This window comes from Muntiacus reevesi, chromosome 3, assembly GCF_963930625.1.
Source record: "Muntiacus reevesi chromosome 3, mMunRee1.1, whole genome shotgun sequence".
Lineage (NCBI taxonomy): Eukaryota > Metazoa > Chordata > Mammalia > Artiodactyla > Cervidae > Muntiacus > Muntiacus reevesi.
In genome coordinates, this window is record NC_089251.1 from 177,481,934 (window position 1) to 177,502,511 (window position 20,578).

At 38.2% G+C, this 20,578-nt stretch overlaps 1 protein-coding gene across 8 annotated transcripts in view; it reads right to left on the bottom strand.

Moving 5' to 3' along the window:
• Window positions 1-20,578, bottom strand: part of UTRN (utrophin) — a 538,989-nt gene that overhangs the window by 394,717 nt on the left and 123,694 nt on the right. For 6 of the 8 annotated variants that reach the window (XM_065931202.1, XM_065931203.1, XM_065931204.1 and 3 more), the window contains 10 exons: window positions 18,165-18,257; window positions 16,866-16,943; window positions 16,430-16,522; window positions 12,778-12,950; window positions 10,329-10,444; window positions 9,461-9,627; window positions 5,730-5,933; window positions 4,124-4,305; window positions 3,099-3,249; window positions 1,495-1,614 (listed from right to left, as the gene is read on the bottom strand). In XM_065931202.1, coding sequence (XP_065787274.1) covers window positions 1,495-1,614; window positions 3,099-3,249; window positions 4,124-4,305; window positions 5,730-5,933; window positions 9,461-9,627; window positions 10,329-10,444; window positions 12,778-12,950; window positions 16,430-16,522; window positions 16,866-16,943; window positions 18,165-18,257 — 1,377 coding nt within the window. The remainder of the gene's footprint in view (window positions 1-1,494; window positions 1,615-3,098; window positions 3,250-4,123; window positions 4,306-5,729; window positions 5,934-9,460; window positions 9,628-10,328; window positions 10,445-12,777; window positions 12,951-16,429; window positions 16,523-16,865; window positions 16,944-18,164; window positions 18,258-20,578) is intronic. The other 2 variants (XM_065931205.1, XM_065931201.1) reach the window with 1 other exon arrangement.

Below are 20,578 nucleotides of genomic sequence, written 5' to 3' on the forward strand. Positions count from 1 at the left end.
AATATTACCACTTTATAAATAATGATTAACAAATTCTAAGTTTTATTTCTTCATTACTTACCTGTGAGCAAGAATTATTTAATGCACATTATCTTATTTCAATTTTTATTATCAAAATGAGCTTTGTATAATGCAAAAGTAGAGAACATAGAGCCAGAAGACATGTCTCTTGTCTCCACATGAAAACTCATTGCCTATTTAAACCTCTGGGGCCTCCACATAACCACTATGGATATCCTCACTGATAAATAGACAAGACATGAATGCCTACCTCTAAGATTACTGCAGAAACTAAAAACTGTTGCACCAAAATCTCAAAACTACTACCCAGCTTTAAATGTTGCAAAAGAGAAAGAATTCCACATGATAATTTATAGTTACTGAAAATCATCAACTGAAAGTTACTTAAATCATCAGCTGGCAACATTGTATCAGTTAATCCAAGTTCAAATAAAATACAACTGACCCTTGAACAATTGGGTGGGTCCACTCATACTTGGATTTTTTTCAATAAATACATAGGAAAAAATTTTGCAGATTTGTGACAATTTGAAATGAAGATAAACCACAAAGCCTAGAAACATCAAAAAAAAATTTTAAGAAAAAGTTAAGCATTCAGGAATGCATAAAATACCTGTAGAAGTGTATATAACATACAAAATCTGTGCTAATGGACTATTTGTTACCAGTACAGATTCCAGTCAACAATAGGCTATTGCTAGTTAAGTTTTGGGGAAGCAAAAAGTTATACTAGGATTTTCGACTGCTTGAGAGGTCAGTGTCCCAAACCCCACGTGTTTAAGGATCAACTGTACCAAAAACTCTCTTTATAAAGACTTGTAAACAGACACTATAGTCACAGCAAAAAGAAGCAAGTTGTCAGGGTTCCCAAAACTGATGCTCACATTTACACATTGATCTACTAAAGAAACAGGGATATTAAATCCTAATGACTGAAATTCTCAAACTTGACATTTTTTTTTTTTAATTCTACCAGTTTATTGCTACCAACCCATCTCCCTCCACCCTCGTGCACACATGCTCAGTCATGTAACCCCATGAACTGCAGCCCGCCAGGCTCCTCTGTCCATGGACTTTTCCAGGCAAGAATACTGGAGTGGGTTGCCATTTCCTTCTCCATCAAACTTGACATTTTTTTACATATTCACTGGGCCCCACTCTCAGTGAGGCCCATAAATATGCATTTTAATAAATTCGTCAAGTGATTCTGAGCAAGAAGTCTGTGGATCTTTTTTTGGGATCAGTTCTTGAGCTTCAAAATCTTGCTCATACGCCCAAAGGCTGAAGTAAATGAGTGATACCCTGGTTCTCCTATAAACCCCCATGCTGTGGAACCCCAGCTGGGAAGTGCAACCTAAAGAAGATGATTTTACTAACCTAAATAAACAGACTGAACATGAAGAACAGGAACAATGTGTGACTGGGGCTCAGACCCCAGGTGCCTTAGCCCTATCCTACTTTACAAGTCTTTACCTGTAACTGATCTTCCAAAACAGCTGTAGCGCTCTCGCCACTGTTTTCATCAACAATCACCACCATGTGAGTCAGGGAATTCACTTTCACTTGTTCAGCCTCAAGATCATTCTGCAGACTCTAGAGAAAAAATTCAGATAAACCATTATGTCTACTCTTTCCCATTTGCATATTTAAAATCCACCCAGTTGTCAATAGTAATTAAGGACACTTAATGAAGCATCCTGTTTAAATTTCCAACCATTAGCCTAAGTGTTCTCCTAAGGAGACAAACCCATTATACATCTTTACATTTCATTATGAACCAAAGCAATTTGAAAATGCAATGTCATAACAGACTGCAAATGTTATGTCATCACCTTTACTATTTTTATTCCAAGTTTTGGCTGAAAGAATAAGAGAAAAGGTGTCACTTAATCAACTTGAGTGCATACAGTAGGAATTAAGAATATAGAATCTTTAAATCAAAAAAGTTCCAAATTTAAAACGCAGAGTCAGAGATCATTCTATCTAGTACAACACTGTATAAAGCGACATAAGTCGAATGCGATTTGATAGTCAGAAGCTGTTCTGATTTGTTAGTCAGAAGCTGCTCTGATTTGTTACCGTGGAAAGCAACTGGAGTATACAGACAATTTTCTTCCTACCTCTTCCATGGGAAGAGAATGCCAGGTCACAAGACATATGTATATAGGTAATTTATTCAAATACTACCAATAGTGTTGTCAAATGCCTTGAGTTTTTGTCTTTAATGTATCCTTAAAGCTTTATTTACCATTATGTAGATATTTCATTGAGAAATAAAATTCTTCAAACATTTTGCAGAGAAGCTATTTTACTCTACCTTTCCTTGACTATGAAAAGCTACCTCTTAAATTTCTGACCTCCCTCATAGCTAAGTTGATAAAGAATCTGCCTGCAATGCAGGAGACCCCAGCTGGATTCCTGGGTTTGGAAGATCCCCTGGAGAAGGGATAGGCTACCCACTGCAGTATTCTTGGACTTCCCTTGTGGCTCAGCTGGTAAAAAATCTGTCCACAATGCAGGAGACCTGGGTTCAATCTCTGGGTTGGGAAGATTCCCCGGAGAAGGGAAAGGCTACCCACTCCAGTATGCTGGCCTGGAGAATTTCATGGACTGTATAGTCCATGGGGTCGCAAAGAGTCAGACATGACTGAGCAACTTTCACTTTTCAGACCAGTCACAAAACTCATGAATCCTCACCTAGGAAAAGAAGCAATAGCTTTCCTGGAAGAATTATGAACAGATCAATCTGAGGGTTTCCTTATTTCCCAACACGTTGCATTCATGCAATAGACTAGGGTTCTTAACCACTCATGAGTGCAAAAAAAAAAAAAAACCTTGAGAATCTTATGAACACTATGTACTTTCATAACAAACCTCTACATGCCCATATAAAATTTGACCTGCGCTTTCATCCCTGGCTCAGAAAACCCCCATCCCTACGCACTCCACCCTGCAAGCAAGCCACTGAAGGAGTGTCCCAGCTCTGCGCTAATGATAGACGCCATCAGCCCCTGAGAATTCTAAGTGCTGCTTTTCCATATTTGATAAAGTATAAAAGAAATATGAGCCAGATTTACTTTATGATCTTCTAGCAGCTTTTGCAGGGATTTTAAGTCATCATCCAGGGGGCAAGTTTCCATCTTTTGGATGCGTTCTTCTGTGAGCGTCAACCAGGCAGACAGCTGCTGTAGCTGTTTCCTCTGGAGTTCCATGAGGACATCGTGCAGCCTGTCCAAGGGGAGCAAAGCGTTATCCCCACTCCTTCTTCCCTTCGCAAAGGCACACACACACTCCAGGCATCAAGGAAATGGGGCGGGGGACATACTCTTGTCTAACCTTTTAAAGCAACATTTAGTCTTTAAATATAGAAACCAGCAAAAAAATTATTTTCTTCCTAAATGGAGTCAACTAAATGCAATCCAAGAATGCAAATAACAGCACCCTCTATTTGTATCAGAATCATTGTTTCTTTAATCAGGAATTCCTGCCTATTAAATAGGTGGAAATTGCAATGGAATAGTTTGCTCCTTAACATACAATATATGAAATAAAATGAACCGTGGAGGAAAACTACTCTTAAAAAATGTTACAAAATGGAACTCTAGATAAATATAACATAGCCCTATCTTCATGTCAGAGTTGATGGTTAGCCAATTTTAAGACTGCAAAGTCCACATACAATGTCTTCGCCCTTTTTTTTGCTGATTTCTGTATGGCCACTTTTACCTTTTCATTTTGTTAACATATCAAAGGGGAAATAAAGATCATCAAAATTCCAGCAATGCTACATACAGAAAAGAGTCAAAATGCGATAAGGCAAGTTCTCTAGTTATCTTGTTCCCACAAACATGTAGACTTTTACTTGTGTTAAAGTGGGCAGCAGGGACTTTCAGTGGTTAAGACTTCACCTTCTAAAGCAGACGGTAAGGGTTCAATCCCTGCTCAGGGAGCTAAGATCCCACAAGACTTGTGGACAAAAAACCAGAACATAAACAACAGAAGCAATATTGTAACAAACTCAATAAAGACTTTTTAAAAATTTTTCAAAGAAAACAACTGGGCGCCATCTTGCAGCAGTGTTCACTCCTGGGCTTCCACTCACCGGGACTGTCTGTCCATACTTTCGACTCTGAGCGCCTCCCATCTGGCATTCAGCAGGGACATTTGTTCCTGAATCTCAAACTCCTCTTCATCTGTCAGAGTTCCTTGTGTGATCAGTTGATTTCCTGCCTGCAAGACGTTCCCCACACTGCTCTGGTGCGCTGTCAGCTCCATCATAAAAGCCTGGGAAGGTACATGATTATGATCTATGAGCTGCTCATTGAAGAAAAGCAAATCTTAATAAATTGTTAATGCCCAAATATCAATGCAGTGGGGGGGGGGTGACCATGCAGACTTCAAATAAAGAAGACTTTGATCCATTTTTTTTTTTAAGCTCTGAATATAGGAAATAAGCAGCTGACCTAAGGAAAAAGAAAAGATCAAAGAAGTCCATGTTACATCTGATAACACCAGCTATTTTTATGTCAATGCTGATTATGCTACTGATGGATCATGAACATGGAGCTATGAGAAGATATAATAAATAAAATACCATGCTCGCCCAACAGGACTTGCTTAAAGAAAATGACCATTTGTATCATTTTCAAACCAAAACAGCAAATAAGACCTGTCAATTAATATAGCACCAAATAACTACTTAATCAAAAGAATTCTTCACATAAGCCAATCACTATAATGCAATACATTCCTGAAATGGTAGGAAATTTTCATTATATAAAAGTATACAAGAATACTGGATACAAGTTTGCTTAATCATATAACAAATAAAAATAACCACTTCCTAGGGAGCATTCAAAATTTAAAGACTTGATGCACTGATTAGCCATTTTATGTCTTAACTATAATAATACACTTCCAAAACGAGCAGTACTAAAGCACTGATTTTTGTCAGTGGCTCAACTGAATCTACAAATTATGGTAAGATCAAAATTGAAAATTTAATTCCAACGTACAGTTAATCACCCATGCCAGTTTTATAACGAAGCCCTGTTTAAAAATCTTAAGTCCTCAAAAAAAAAAAAAAAAAAAGTGTAAAGCAGAGACATTACTTTGCCAACAAAGGTCCACCTAGTCAAAGTTATGGTTTTTCCAGTGATCATGTATGAATGTTCGAGTTGTTCTATAAAGAAAGCTGAGTGCCAAATAATTGATGCTTTTGAACTGTGGTGTTGTGGAAAACTCTTGAGTCTTCCTTGGACTACAAGGAGATCCAACCAATTCATCCTAAAGGAAATCAGTCCTGAACATTCATTGGAAGAAGGACTGATGCTGAAGCTGAAGCTCCAATACTTTGGCCACCTGATGCGAACAACTAAATCATTTGAAAAGACCCTGATGCTGGGAAAGACTGAAGGCAGGAGGGGAAGGGGACAACAGAGGATGAGATGGTTGGATGGCATCACCGACTCAATGGCCGTGAGTTTGAGCAAGCTCCGGGAGTTGGTGATGGACAGGGAGGCCTGGCGCTGCAGGCCATGGGGTGGCAGAGTCGGACATGACTGAGTGACTGAACTGAACTGCACTGAAGTCCTCAAATAATGCCATGAAATTCCTGTGGAGCAGAATTCAGTAAACAATATACATCAGGGCACATCTCACAGGCACTGTGGCACATATATCCTGCTCATCAGCCTCAGATTACTTACTTCATGGGTTGCAAACTGCTCTTTGACTTCTTCCACATCATCAGAAATGTCATCCTGCTCCTGAAAAGTGTCCTCGGCAGAAAGCAACCAGGTCAGCACTTCCTCCAGTGCTATCTGATAGTTGTCCAGATCCATGTCAACCTCCGTGACAGTGCTAGGGGTTTCAGCTCGGGGACTCTCTTGCTCCTCCTCTGGTGCCGAGCTCTATAGAAACAAATCCAAGAAAATCCACAAGCATCGTGAAGACCAGAAGGTGTTCAACAAAGGCACCCCGGATGGAGACCCAAGGTAAACACCACTGTGGCTTAAGGCATCCATTGGATTCTCAGGAGCTGGGTGAGCAATGCTGTGAACTAGTCAGAAAGCTGTATCACTCGTGGATTCGATACTCAGATATACTCTAATATAGCTGCTGTTGTTCAGTCGCTAACTCCTGTCCGACTCTTTGCGACCCCATGGACTGCAGCACACCAGGCTTCCCTGTCCTTCACTATCTCCCAGAGTATATAGTTGGGAAGAGACAAATAACCCACATGAATCACTTCTGAACAAAAATAAAAAGGCTCTTAACAAAGTTATAAATTCCATGGGTCTAACAAGGGATGCTATTTGAATTCATCAAGGGATAGAACAGGAAGTTTCACAGAGAATCTGGAACACGCTGGACCTTGAAAGGGTAGATGTCATTTAAAGAGAGCAATTAGAACCTTTGTTAAATTGCTTTTACTGAATAGCATTTTAGCATTGCATTTTAGACACTAAAAGACAGCCATACATATCCAGGCTATTGTACTGATGATATTTTTCTGAGGCAGTAGCCCTCTAGTTTACTAGCTGGGTTTTTTTCTTTTTTTTAAGAGCCTGTGGAATAAGTTATTCCAAGCTCCTTCTAAGCAATGGAGTATTTTCTTATATACTGCAGAATTGTATAACCTAACTAACCACTTATCTCATTCACAAGTTCCCTTCCAGAGCAAAGTTCTTCAAAATTTGCCTACAGCCTGTCTCTACCTTTTCACCTCTCACCCACAGTTTTCATGTATCTGAAACATACAAAAATGCATAGAAAACCACATAAGAAAAGCTCACGTATTTAACAACTATGGTTGTTAACACTCCCTTTCAGGCTGATCAGGTATTGGTCCCTCCCACACACCTGGAAAGTATTTTGCCACTGTAACCAATAAACTTCTCAATGATAAATCCATTCTTCTAGCATCATCCTTAGGAGGATCATGTAATGAACACAAAACCAGAACATTTTTTATCATCACAGTGCTAGAACAACATACATAATCCAGAACTGTTTAAAGCAAAGCCAGAAGTCTGGTCACCTTCTGTTTCTTAAGCTCTCAGTGGCATTCTGTACATCTGACCTGTCCCCGCCCTCTCGAAGTTCTCCTGCTGCTGCTTTAACAACACCACCTTGGTTTTTCTCCTAGTTCAAAAGCATTTGCCAACATGTAAGTAATGCAGCTCCTCAAAAGTAAGTCCCAGGCCCTTTTTTAATTCTCTTTGTGTACTTTGCCTACATGGCTTCATCCATTGCTATGAGATTTCAAGAACCATCTATTAACATATCCTATTACCTTTATATTTCTCGTCCCAAACTCCTGTGTCCCACCTTCCTTAACATTTCCACTTCAATTTTTCATAGGCATATCAAAACTTGTCAATATTTAAACCCTTCATTTTTTCCCCCAAACCTCTCTTGGCTTCCCATTTCAGTAAATGGCTCCTCCATGCACTTAACTAACTCCTCCAGCTAAAATCCAGGGGGCCAAACGTGGTTCCTCTTTTTCTTTCCCCTCCTACATTTAATATGGATAAACAATTCCTACCTTCAAAATTTACCTCAAACCCATCCAGGTCTTTGCATCCTCACAATTGTCATTTGACCTCAGGACTACAACAGCCTGATCACCAGTGTCTTCAGCTCCCTGTTACTATCCAAACTTCTACCTCCACCATCCACTTCTCACAGAGCAGCCGGAATGATGTTTGCAAAATGCAATTATATCCTAAGACTTCCCTGCTCAAAATCTTCCACTGCTTTCTCAATGCTCTTAAGATACAATTGAAAATTCTTAACATAGTTTATAAAAATACTGTGGCAGCAAGAAACAGAGTGAGTGAGTGTGTGTGTGTGTAGGGCCGGATTTCAATTAGGTTAATCAGGGAAGTCTTCTCTGAAAAAGTTCCATTGAAACTGGAGAAAGATGGGAAGCTTGCCATGCAAACAGTGGGTGGAGGAGCATTTCATGGAGATCAGCCCACAGGTACAAGAATCTGGGGGAAGGAGAGGAGAAGTCTACCACGACTGGAGTGCAATGGCCTGAGATGAGTTGGGGCAGGGGGCTGGGCCTTGTAAACTACAAGAGGAGATGAGGTCTTTAACAAGTATGAGAGCTGGAACAGAAAGTAAACACACTCCAAGATACTTTGAAGGAAGAATCCAAAGGGACCTGGTAAATGACATGCAGGAGCTAAAAACAATCAGTGAGCCCATAGATGAAACACTGGATAATTAGGAGAGAGATGATGCCAAAGAGAGAGAAGGAAAAATGAGTTAAGTCCTGTACCTAAAACTCTGAAACTGGGAAGCCAGAATAATCCTGGAGATCATTTAGTATCAAACCTCCATATTCTAATGAAGACATCTGAGAACTAGAAAAGTTAGTGACCAGCTAAAGGTTATTAAGATAGGCACTAGGATCTATGAGGTCGAAAATGGAAGGCGTTATCTAAATGCCAAGTGTTCAGAAGGTATTCATTCAAATACAAGAGGAGATGTTTGACTGAGGGATCAATTTCAAGAGAAATTCAGTAATTATTTACTGATCACCTAATGCTCTAAGCACGTATCTGTAGAAGGAGAAAGAGAGGAAGGTGGGCTATTCGCACTCATTGAAAAGTAGAAGATAGCAAGATAGGTCAAAGAGTAGATGATTACAACTTGACCACATCATATTCCTTCCATTAACTTATAAGGCATTAATGAAAGCATGCAGATGAAGAGTTTAATGTCAATACACTGCTCTTTTTTATTATTCAGTTATCCATATACATGTATCTGGGCTTCCCTGGTAGCTCAGACAGTAAAAGAAGCCACCTGCAATGCAGGAAATCTGGGTTCAGTCCCTTGGTTGGGAACACGCCCTGCAGAAGGGAATGGGAATCCACTCCAGTATTCTTGCCTGGAGAATCCATGGACAGAGGAGCCTGGTGGGCTGCAGTCTATGGGGTCATAAAGAGTCAGACATGTCTGAGCAACTAACACATACACTCACATATACACACACACACACATATCTATAGTCTTTCTAAAATTCTTTTCCCAGTTAGATTGTCAGTGAATATTGAGCAGAGTTCCCTGTGCTAGATGGTAGGTTATCCATTTTAAATACAGCAGTGTGGACATGTCAATCCCAAACTCTCTAATATACTTGCTGTTAATTAAACAGCATGTTACGAAAAAGCATGATTATCCTAGGCCCTAACTCCGGCCTTGCTATGTGAAACATGTATTTTCCCTTTTAAAAAGTAAAATCAGTAAAGTTGTGGTTTTCCATTACATGCACATGATGGTGACAGATGCTAACTGATAAACTGAAGCTCTGATGCTGAGAGATCAAGATCTCCTCAGTCAAGAAAAACATCCTCAGAATTATCTTACCTAGTACCTTACAAAAAACAAATACAGCAAGCCAAATATATTAGTAAAAATTTACCTGTACCTGTATGTTAATTTCCCCTTCTTCACATTCTTTCTTATATTTCCTTGGAAGTGTTTCTACCTCACGGATGGCATCTATAGTGACTTGCTGAGGGAGCACTTCAAACAAAGATGTTAAATACATAATTATGGATTTCTTGTCAGGAAGCTGAACTGCAACATCTAAAAGTGAAAGAAAATAAGAACCAGCTTAAATTAGATGTCCAAAGTATATGAACTGCTCAATATTAGGTATAAAATAACTGTCCTGAGTGCCCATAAACAATACTAGTATACTATCTTTGCAATACCACAACTTTCATATAATATATGAGACACAGGTCAAGATGATTACCTATGGATTTTTGTGCAATATCCCATTTCTTAAAAATCTTCCCTTACAGTTTCCCCCACAAGGGTAAAAGATAAGCTACCATTTAAGGTAATGTCACAGATTTCATTCATATTATGAAAATAAGTCTAGACTTCAGTCTTGCAAAGTTTTCTTAAGTAAAGTTTTCACATCATATATAAGAAGCTCGTTTACACAAAAAGCACATTTTAATGAAATGAACCAAACACTAAATTGTTTGTCTAATAATTTTGTTTTCCTAAAACGTTAAATTTTATGCTGGTATTTATTAACTATTTTCCAGTGATGTAATTAAGCCTCCTGAAGGATCCTAGAAATTGTTAAGCACAAAAGTATTATGTCTATAATAAAAAGTTTTGTACCATATTTCAAAAGGAAAAACACTTCCTTAACTCTCACAATTCTTTCTACAAAGAGAGAAAACAACAACAACCAAACAAACAAATACTGCTTTTCAAGTATTCAAAATTGTAAAGCAAAACCAAGGTTGAAATTAAACACTGAACAATACCTTCAGGATCTAATAGCTTTTCAATTCCCAAATAAGTTTGAGCCTTGCTGAAGGCATGTTCAAGTCTCTCAATTGGGGACATATTGACAACTCTATCCCAGCTGAAGAGATCAGGTCTGAAATTAGCATGCAAATAAAATTCAGTGATGATGAAATATGTGGTGAAAAAGTTGTTACTGTTATAATCATATACATTTCAGTTTTTTACTTTTTTATTTGTGAATATAAATTTAAAAGTTTATCTTTTATATCCCCAAAGTTTGTCAAATATATAATACTTTATAAAATATAAATATGTACATGACAGGTAAAACATTCTAAGATTTTTGTATTGGTTAAATAGGCTGCTAAAATTTTGGAGTAGCCACTGAATGACTAGAAATGGTATAATATTTCCCAAATAGTGAAAGAAAAAAAAAAGAAGGAAGAACCTACAAGAAGAAAAAGTAAGAAAAATGAGCTCAGAATAAAGTTAAGAATGAACTTCTGTAAATACATCAGTTATCACAATAATGTTAATGGACTAAAATCTCTGATTAAAAGACCAAGATTAGCAGAATAGAAAATCCAGCTCCAATCCCTTCACAGGATATTCCTAAGGCGAAAATCCCTAAGAGAATTTCCATCCACCCCGCTCCATGGAGCTATTGTTTAGTATTTCATGTCTATCATGATTTTCTTTTAATTCCACAAATTGGGCATGACTGTCACCCTAACTGCTTACAAGCTGATCATTTTCTTTGAGCTCTATCTGCTATTGCACCGTGGACCGGCCTACCCTTCTGAGATTTGCCTCGCTCACCCCCACCCCCAGTTCCCTCTCTGACATCATCTCCTGTTACACCCCTTACTCACACCTCTGCACCCAGGGACCTCCCACATGCCAGGTAATTCTCCTCATCTTGCCTGATAGATTTTTCTTCAGCAATATTTACCACTTCTATAGGCTACACAACTCACATTTCCATTTTTTAAAAATTGCCTGCTTCCCTCTATTTGAACATTAATTCCAAGAAGGAGGACTGGGATTTTTGTTTGCTTTTTATCTCTGTTCTACATTCTGTGCCCATCACACAGAAGCTACTCCATACATATTTGTTCAATCAAGCAACAGATAGAAAAATGTTTTAGCTATAATTCAAGTTTTCTGACAGCATCTCTTAACCAACCTGAAACAGGGGACAACCTCCTTAAACTGATAAAGGAAATGAAGAAGACTAGGTTTTTTTAATCAGATAAAAGGTATATGAAAAAAAAATACAGCAAATAGCAGAGCTATGGTAAAACATTGAAGAACAAGACATTCTGCCTCAGTGCTACCAATTTAGATCATTATTGTATTGAAGAACAAGGCATAAATGAAGGGGAAAGAGAAGAGGAGAGAAAGAGAGGGGAAGGGAGGGAAGGAGAAAATAAATGATTATAATTCATGGTCATGAAAAAAACCTACAGTAACAAAATAAAACCTACAATAACAAATTCAAAATTTATCAGAATTTAACAGTCTTCTAGATATAAGCCATAGAAAAGTCAACTGCATTTTTATATATCAATAAAGAACATACAGGAAATAAAACTTGAGACAATAAATAACTTACAAGAGGGATAAAACACATAACAAATTTTGCTGCTCACAATTAAATTCTTGCTGCATCTGGAATTTATTTGGGATATGGTGATGCAGGGATCCAGCTCATCCGTTTCCACTTACTCCACACCATCTATTAATCTGCAGCATAGGCTCAGCTGTAGACCAGAATGGAGCTATTTCTGAGCTATTTATTCCCTTAGGTTGAACTACATGAAACTGCCATTCTCACGTGTCAAAAACAGTCAAATATTGGCAATTTCTTATGCTTCAGCTTATTATTACATTGTATTTTATTTGTGGTGCTATATAGTCTCAATTAATACAACTTCATAACTAGTCTAGCTTTCTGTTTGGAAAGTACTTCAGCCTGTCTCTTTGAGAATGAAGTGGCTCCTTTTGATCCTTTCGTCTTTTATTATAGAATCAGACTCTGATCACAAGTTTCATGAAAAAAAAAATCATTATTTTCAATTGGGGTTGCACTAAATTCATAGAGTTTTTTCCTTTAAGCAGAAGGCTGAAAAGTATCACAATTCTTTGTGTATATTATTGGTGTAGTGCAGAATGAGTGGGCTTGAACTATGTGAATTATTTTACATTTTTTAATTTATAAATACGTACAAGAAATCAGGGATATTGTACACTGTGGCATTTAAGTCCTATGGAAACAAAATGTGATGGGTGGTTTTTTTTTCCATGATGTTTCTTTTTTTTTTTTTATGTTTTCAGAAAGCATGTACAGAGGAGAGAGGTGGTGGTTGGAAGGGACTTTAGGAAGGAGCAGACAGGAGTAGGGAGAGACAGGAAGGATGTACAAATGTGTACAAGTCTGCACAGCTAAGAAGAGTCACATCTCACTTATGCCGGTGGAGCACGGCATTGAAGGCGAGCCCGTCTGTCCAGCTGGTGGTGAAGTTGAGGACGTTGACCTGACTGTACGGCCTCGTGGACTGGCGCACCCAGCTCAGCAGGATCTTCTCGCTATTCGTCTGCTGCAGGGCTGACATGATATCCTTCATGACATCTTTCACCTGTTTCAAATGAAACAACGCCTGCCAATAACTTCACGTAGTAACGAGAATCAAGTCCCTGAATAAGGAATGTTATATTCATGAACCACTGGGCCAGGCCAATGGTATTCATTTTATTTCAAAGCTTTCCTTTAAACACTGGACACATAAAAGTATTTTAACAGTGATGACTTTGATTCGGAGGTGATTTTAACGTCACCTTTACGTATCATGGCATTTTCTATACCTTAGCAATACTTTTAATACATTTGGTTACAGTGAACATTAATTTCATAGTCACAAAAAATATTTTAAAACTATACAGTTACAAACATCTTTTAATAGGAGGAAAACTCATTTTGATTTTCTACAGAAATCAGAAAGAAGGGAAGAATTTGGTTGACTATGAAATCCAAGAATGAATTGCATTTCCTGATGGCAGTAACAATTAAAATCTAGAAATAATATTTTATGTTATTATTCTAAATTAATACATATGTTTTAAGGAAGTGTTCAAATAATGACGTGGACATAAAAAAAAACTCACACGAGTCAACTTAAAGGGGTTTATAAAATAAATAATGATAGTGAAAGATCATAACCTACTAAAGAAGTAAAAATCCATCAGTGTGCACAGATATATAAATGAATAGACAGATAGATATAGAGAAACAAGAGAAAAGGGAAAGCTCTTCCTCACAAGTGGAAAGATAATTAACAAATGTAGAAGAAATGATGAAATGAGAAAATCACTTTGCCAAGCACCATAATAATAACTGATGACTCAGTGGTGAAGAATCCGCTTGCCAATGCAGAAGACATTGGTTCAGTCTTTGGGTCGGAAGGAACCCCTAGAGAAGGAAATGGCAACCCACTCCGGTATTCTTGCCTTGGAAATCCTATAGACAGAGGAGCCTGGCAGACTACGGTCCATGGGGTCACAGAAGAGTTGGACATAACTCAGTGACTAAACAAAAACAACAAGAACTATGAATGGATCTAAAAAATAATGGACAAAAGTTTAATAAGTAGCTGAATGTTTACAAAGTCTCAAAGTGTATCTCCACGAGATACTTTTTAATGACAAAGGACAGTCACCTTATAGTGGAGACACTGGCAGAGTTCGCCTTACCCAAAGGATGAGTTAATACAGCCAGAAAAAAAGCAGACAGCATGTGCTCTGTGAAATGGTGTATAAAGAAAAATTCAACATCATTTTTGTGACATTTATCCCACAAATGAATAACCTAAATCTAATCATGAGAAAATATCAGTCAAACCCACATGAAAGAACATTCTACAAAATAACTATTCAGTACTCTTCAAAAATGTCAATATCATGAAGTGCAAAGAAATACTCAGAAATTATGCTTGAATAAAGATGACTAAAAAGACAAGACAAAAGAATGTAATGCATAATCCTGTATTCTTTTCTCTAAATGATATTATTGGGGCAACTGACAAAATTTCCATCAGATCTCTAGATCACATAATTGTTTTGTTTCAATATTATCTTCCTGATTTTAATAATTATATACTATTGGTTAAGGCAAAGTATAATAATTGCATAATGATTAATATTAGCAACATAAATATTACAATAATATATAATATATAAATAATATATTTTTTGCTGGATCATTGAAAAGGCAAGAGAGTTCCAGAAAAATATCTATTTCTGTTTTATTGACTACACCAAAGCCTTCGACTGTATGGATCACAATAAAATGTGGAAAATTCTCAAGGAGATGGGAATACTAGACCACCTGACCTGCCTCTTGAGAAACCTGTATGCAGGTCAGGAAGCAACAATTACAACTGGACATGGAATAACAGACTGGTTCCAAATAGGAAAAGGAGTACATCAAGGCTGTATATTGTCACCCTGCTTATTTAACAAATATGTAGAGTACATCATGAGAAACGCTGGTCTGGAAGAAGCATAAGCTGGAATCAAGATTGCCGGGAGAAATATCAATAACCTCAGATATACAGATGACACCACCCTTATGGCAGAAAGTGAAGAGGAACTAAAAAGCCTCTTGATGAAAGTAAAAGAGGAGAGTGAAAAAGTTGGCTTAAAGTTCAACATTCAGAAAACTAAGATCATGGCATCTGGTCACATCACTTCATGGCAAATAGATGGGGAGACAGTGGAAACAGTGCCAGACTTTATTTTTTGGGACTCCAAAGTCACTGCAGATGGTGATTGCAGCCATGAAATGAAAAGACGCTTACTCCTTGGAAGGAAAATGATGACCAATCTAGATAGCATATTAAAAAGCAGAGACATTACTTTGCCAACAAAGATCCATCTGGTCAAGGCTATGGTTTTTCCAGTGGTCATGTATGGATGTGAGAGTTGGACTGTGAAGACAGCTGAGCACCAAAAAATTGATGCTTGTGAACTATGGTGTTGGAGAAGATTCTTGAGAGTCCCTTGAACTGCAAGGAGATCCAACCAGTCCATCCTAAAGGAAATCAGTCATGGGTGTTCATTGGAAGGACTGATACTGAAGCTACAACTTTGGCCACCTCATGCGAGGTGAGTTGACTCATTGGAAAAGACCCTGAGGCTGGGAGGGATTGGGGGCAGGAGGAGAAGGGGACGACAGAGGATGAGATGACTGGATGGCATCACCGACTCGATGGGCATGAGTTTGAGTAAACTCCGGAAGTTGGTGATAGACAAGGAGGCCTGGAGTGCTGCGATTCATCGGGTCGCAAAGAGTCGGACACAACTGAGCGACTGAACTGAGCTGAAATAGTATGTATTCAACATTTTATATTATTTTAATATACTGTAGTTATATGAGAGAACTTCTTGTTTTTAGAAAAATAATTTGCTTCTACAAAATACACACTAAACTATTTAGTGAAAGAGGGACAGAGAGAGAGAAAACACAAACATACAAATAGCTGTTAACATTTGGAAAATCTGAGTGAAAGGTATCCAGGAATTCTTAGAGTTATTTTTGCAATGCTTTGATAAGTCCAGTATTTTTAAAATTTAATATTTAAAAAATACTTTTTCTCTATGCCAGGAAAATAGAGTAGTTTGTCAGGCTTTTCATTCCAAATAAGTTGAATTATATCCTTTCTCCAAATTTGTATGCTGAAATCCTAACCCCCAGCACCTCACCATAGGGATGTGTTTAGAAATAGAAATCTGTAAAGAAGTAGTTAAGGTAAAATGAGATCACATGGGCTAGCCCTAATCCAGTATGACTGGTATCTTGGAATAAGCAAAGGAGATTAGGACACAGACATACACAGACCACACAAGGAGACAAGAAGAAGGGAGCCACCTACCAATAAAGGAGAAGAAACCAACCTTGCTGACACCTGGATCTCCAATTTCTTAGCCTCCAAAATTGTGAAAAAACAAATTTCTATTGTTGAAGTCACCCAGTTTGTGGTACCCTGTGGCAACTCTAAGAAACTAATATACCTATGATCCATTTCCATTCCTATTAAGAAGTAATTAAAAATTTCCCCACCTGCCAGTGCAAAATGATGCTCCAAAGTAATCCTAAAGTCAGTTTGTGATTTCCATCTACAATGTCCGTTCCTCCTATATTCACTAAATCCACCTAGTAAAACGAAAAAATAACTTTTAAGACAATTTTTCTACAGAAACCCAGGTTTTTATTTTAGCACATTTGGACAACAATATAAGTAAACGGTTAAGAAAAATTTCACTTTAGAGAGTCAGGTAAACCTAAGTCACAACAATGTATTACTTAAACAATAGATCAATAAAGTAATCACAAAAAAGCACAACTATTCCTTCACTCATAGAAAAGGTTCAATACTTCTCATATGAAAAATGTTTCCAAAACTCGGTTAACACCAGTGCCCGGAGCAGGGGGCTGGTTTCGTAATAAATCATCCCGATGGCATCGAAGGACCCCCGAAGTCACACGACAAACTTACATTATTCTGATGTAAAACCTGCAGCACTCTGTTGACATTATTTAAAGCATGCACCCTTGTGGAGCCACGTTCTTTCGGCTGGAAAGCAAAACACAAAAGCAAATGAGACAAAATCCCTCCATATTGCTGTCAACGATTGACATTGAGATGCACGTGCAACAAACAGCAGCTCAGCCTACAGATCCTCTCTGAGCTAGGAGCCCACGCTGGGTTCTCCACCACAGAGGCCAGCATTGACAGAATGCAAATCCTCCCACAAATAGCATCCTGAGATAGTAGTTCTTTAGCATGCCTGAACACTGGAATTCCCTAGGGATTTTCCCAAGACACCAATGCTGTGTCCAATCCCACTCCCTATGATTGTGTTTGAATGAGTCTTTAGTGTAGTCTGGTTTGGGAATTTGTACAAGGTTTCCCTGGTGATTCTAAGGTACAGACAAGCTTGGGAACCAATGCTCCACCAGGGAAAAAGCTTCTTCTGTCTCAATTGGGCTGAAGGCACAAAGATTTAGAGGTTATGTCACCTCCACCTGCACTAGTGTTGATTGAGCAGAGAGGATTCAGAGGTGCTACACCAGGATCCAGATAGCATTACGAGGGCCCGCTGGGAAGACTGGAATTGCCAAGGAGACCTGGGAGGCTTCTTTCTGCCTCACTGGCCAGGGAATCTTATCTAAGAAAGGGATCAGCTTCTCCAGCAGGTGCCTACCCACCATATGGTGCAAAAGGTAGAGTGTAACACCCCACACTCTAGCAAGAAAGAAATTCATCTTCAGAAGTGCGTCTCTCTATATCTTTTATAGTAATTCTACCTCTAGTGTCAAAGTCTGTACCCATAAAATGCATCCTCTTCATTGGCAGAGTTATTTCTTTGTGAGTACTAGCTACCGTGCACATAAAGTAATAGAGTTGGATTTGATGGTGAAACAAACATGAAGATAATACTGAAAATCTGAATAAAAATAGACATCATATTTTGATAACTTTTTTTTAACCATTTGTTAAATAACATTAAGCATATTTATCTCTACTTTCCACTATTCAGAATATCATACCTTCTTAAATATCCATCCTTCTTTGTAATTCTCTACTGCCTGAGAGCATTAAAAATAAAAAGTAATTTTTTGGATAAAAATACAGTCTTTGATAAAGCCTAAACATAGCTCCATCAAAAAATTCATTAAAACTCTTTTTTTATGTTCCTATATCAGCCTTTACATTGTAAGGACCCCCAGAGGGTCTTCAAGTATCAGCAATAAGAGACACACCATTAGACTGGTTCTTGAAAACATTTCTCACCAGTGAGGTTCCTGTGAGGCCTTCTAGAAGATCCAATAGCTTCCTTCCATCCTTGAGGTCTGTGAACATATCACTGATGGGTGGTTTTCCACTCTATAAAAGAAAACTACAATATCAGCAGTAGAAATTTCACACATAAATTGCAATTTGTTTTTCCAGTTACAAATCTGGGTGATCAGTGGACAATACAAATTTGCCTTGGATGGAAAAAAAGTGCAAAGAACTTTGAATTCTATAACAAATGATGTAAGCTGAGATATAAACTGCATTATTTCTTAGAAAAGGAGCAAATAAAACTGTGGTTAATGTCAACGTGCTTTGACTATGGTAAATATGGTTGACCACTGAACAACACAATTTAAATCCTACAGGTCCACTTACAGGTGGATTTTTTTTTTTTTTTAGTAACAAATACTACAATATTATATGATCCGTGGTTGGTTGAATTCACTGATATGGAACCGGGACAGGAGAGGGCTAGTTAAATTATTTGTGGGTTTTCAACTCTGCAGCATCGGCAGCTATAATACCCCATGCTGTTCAAGAGTCCAATGTATTCCTGAGAAGGAAGAGGTGTTAAAAATATAAATGAGCCTAGAGCACCTGGGTGCAGAGACCAAAGAAAACAGCATATTCTTACTTTAGCTCTACACTTTATATTCACAGTATAACCGTGGCGTTCGCTATTTCCATTATGGAAGCAGGTCATGTCGTCATCAATTTCAGCTCTCCAATTTCACTCTCAGGCGCCTGGTCTGTGCTTGGTCTGTATTTCTAGCTACTAACTTCTGAATGATTAGGATATTTTTGGCTCTGTGTCTAAACTCAGTATGAGTCCTATATTTTAAATGACAAAACTTACATAATTTCTAAACTCTTTGTTTCTGATGTCGTTAGCTGTTCAGTCGTGTTAGACTCTTTGCAACCCCATGGACTGTAGCCTGCGAGGCTCCTCTGTCCGTGGGGTTTTCCAGGCAAGCATACTGGAGTGGGGTGCCATTTCCCACTCTCGGGGATCTTCCCCACCCAGGGATCAAAGCTGTCTCCTGCACTGAAGGCAGAGTCTTTACCGTCGAGCCACCAGAGAAGCATGACGTTAGCCTGACGAATGCATGATGCCAGAAAATCCAAACTCATTCACAAATAGACCCTGTCTGTGTGTGACATCATAGTTGTATGCAACAGGATAGTTACTCGTGGAAAATCTCAGTATGACCATTAACTAAGTAGTGAACCTAAATCACCAACTTAACTGTCTTCTAAATCACGGGTTATTATAAAAAAAAATTTTTAAATTAATATTAGCTGAAAAAGTTATAAAGCACAGTATAATAAATGTTGCATAATTATGTTGAGTCAAATTATTCTCTTCCAACATGAAATCTCCAGAGATTAACAGTCTTAGTTCCTATCAGTAATAAAGATATTTTATAACCATTAATTATTGTATCTTCATTATTCTTCACTTTAAAAAACATGAAATCATATGAAACAGAATTATACTGAGTTTGAAATGGATAAGCGGGAAGGAAACCATTCTCAGGGTTCCTAAAACTTTGCATTTTCCCTTTTTTTCCTGTCCTCTTGATTCCTTATGATTTTGATTATATATAACATATACTCAACCAATGGATTTTATCAGGTGGCTTCTCCATAGTTCACATATTCTAAATGAAGGGGAGGATGGTAAAGTCTTCACCACAGAATCAGTAAAGAGTAAACTATCATTTATTTATATCTGAAACAAAGCTGCTTTTTTACTTCCAGCTACCACTGCCTTAGCAGCAATGATGTCAGAAACACATGGATGATCTCCAGTTATCACGTAATAAACGGATTTGCATGATGCAGGAGACCAGATCCAGAGGCAATACCTTGAGGCAGATCAGGAAAGTTTCCTGCACATTAAAGACTTCTTGGGACGGTTCCATGTTTCCAATGCGGGGGTATGGGTTAGATCCCTGGCAAAGAAGCTAGGATCCCACATGCCCCGCAGTGTGGCCAAAAATTTTAAAAAGAAAAAAAAATTTTTTAAAGACTCCTTACTTGCTGTCAGTAAAAGCAAAGGGCAGAAAAGGCCCCAATCATCTGCTACCCCTACCTTCCTCCTCTCAAAACCCACCCAGGCACACTTGAGCTAAGTGGCCACCAAATACCCAGATTCCCTTTTAGGAAGAAGTGAACAACTCTGGTTTTAGAGCAAAGAGACAAGAATACAGGTGAAGTTCAGGGAAGAAACAAATAGGGAGATCCCAGCACAGAAAGGATCTTAACAATACTGAGGACACAGGCAGCTAAATAATGTCTGGGCAGCATTTGTGATTGTTGCTGTTTAGTCAATAAGTCATGTCCGACTTTATGCAACCCCATGGACTGCAGCCCACCAGGCTCCTCTGTCCATAGATTTCCCAGGC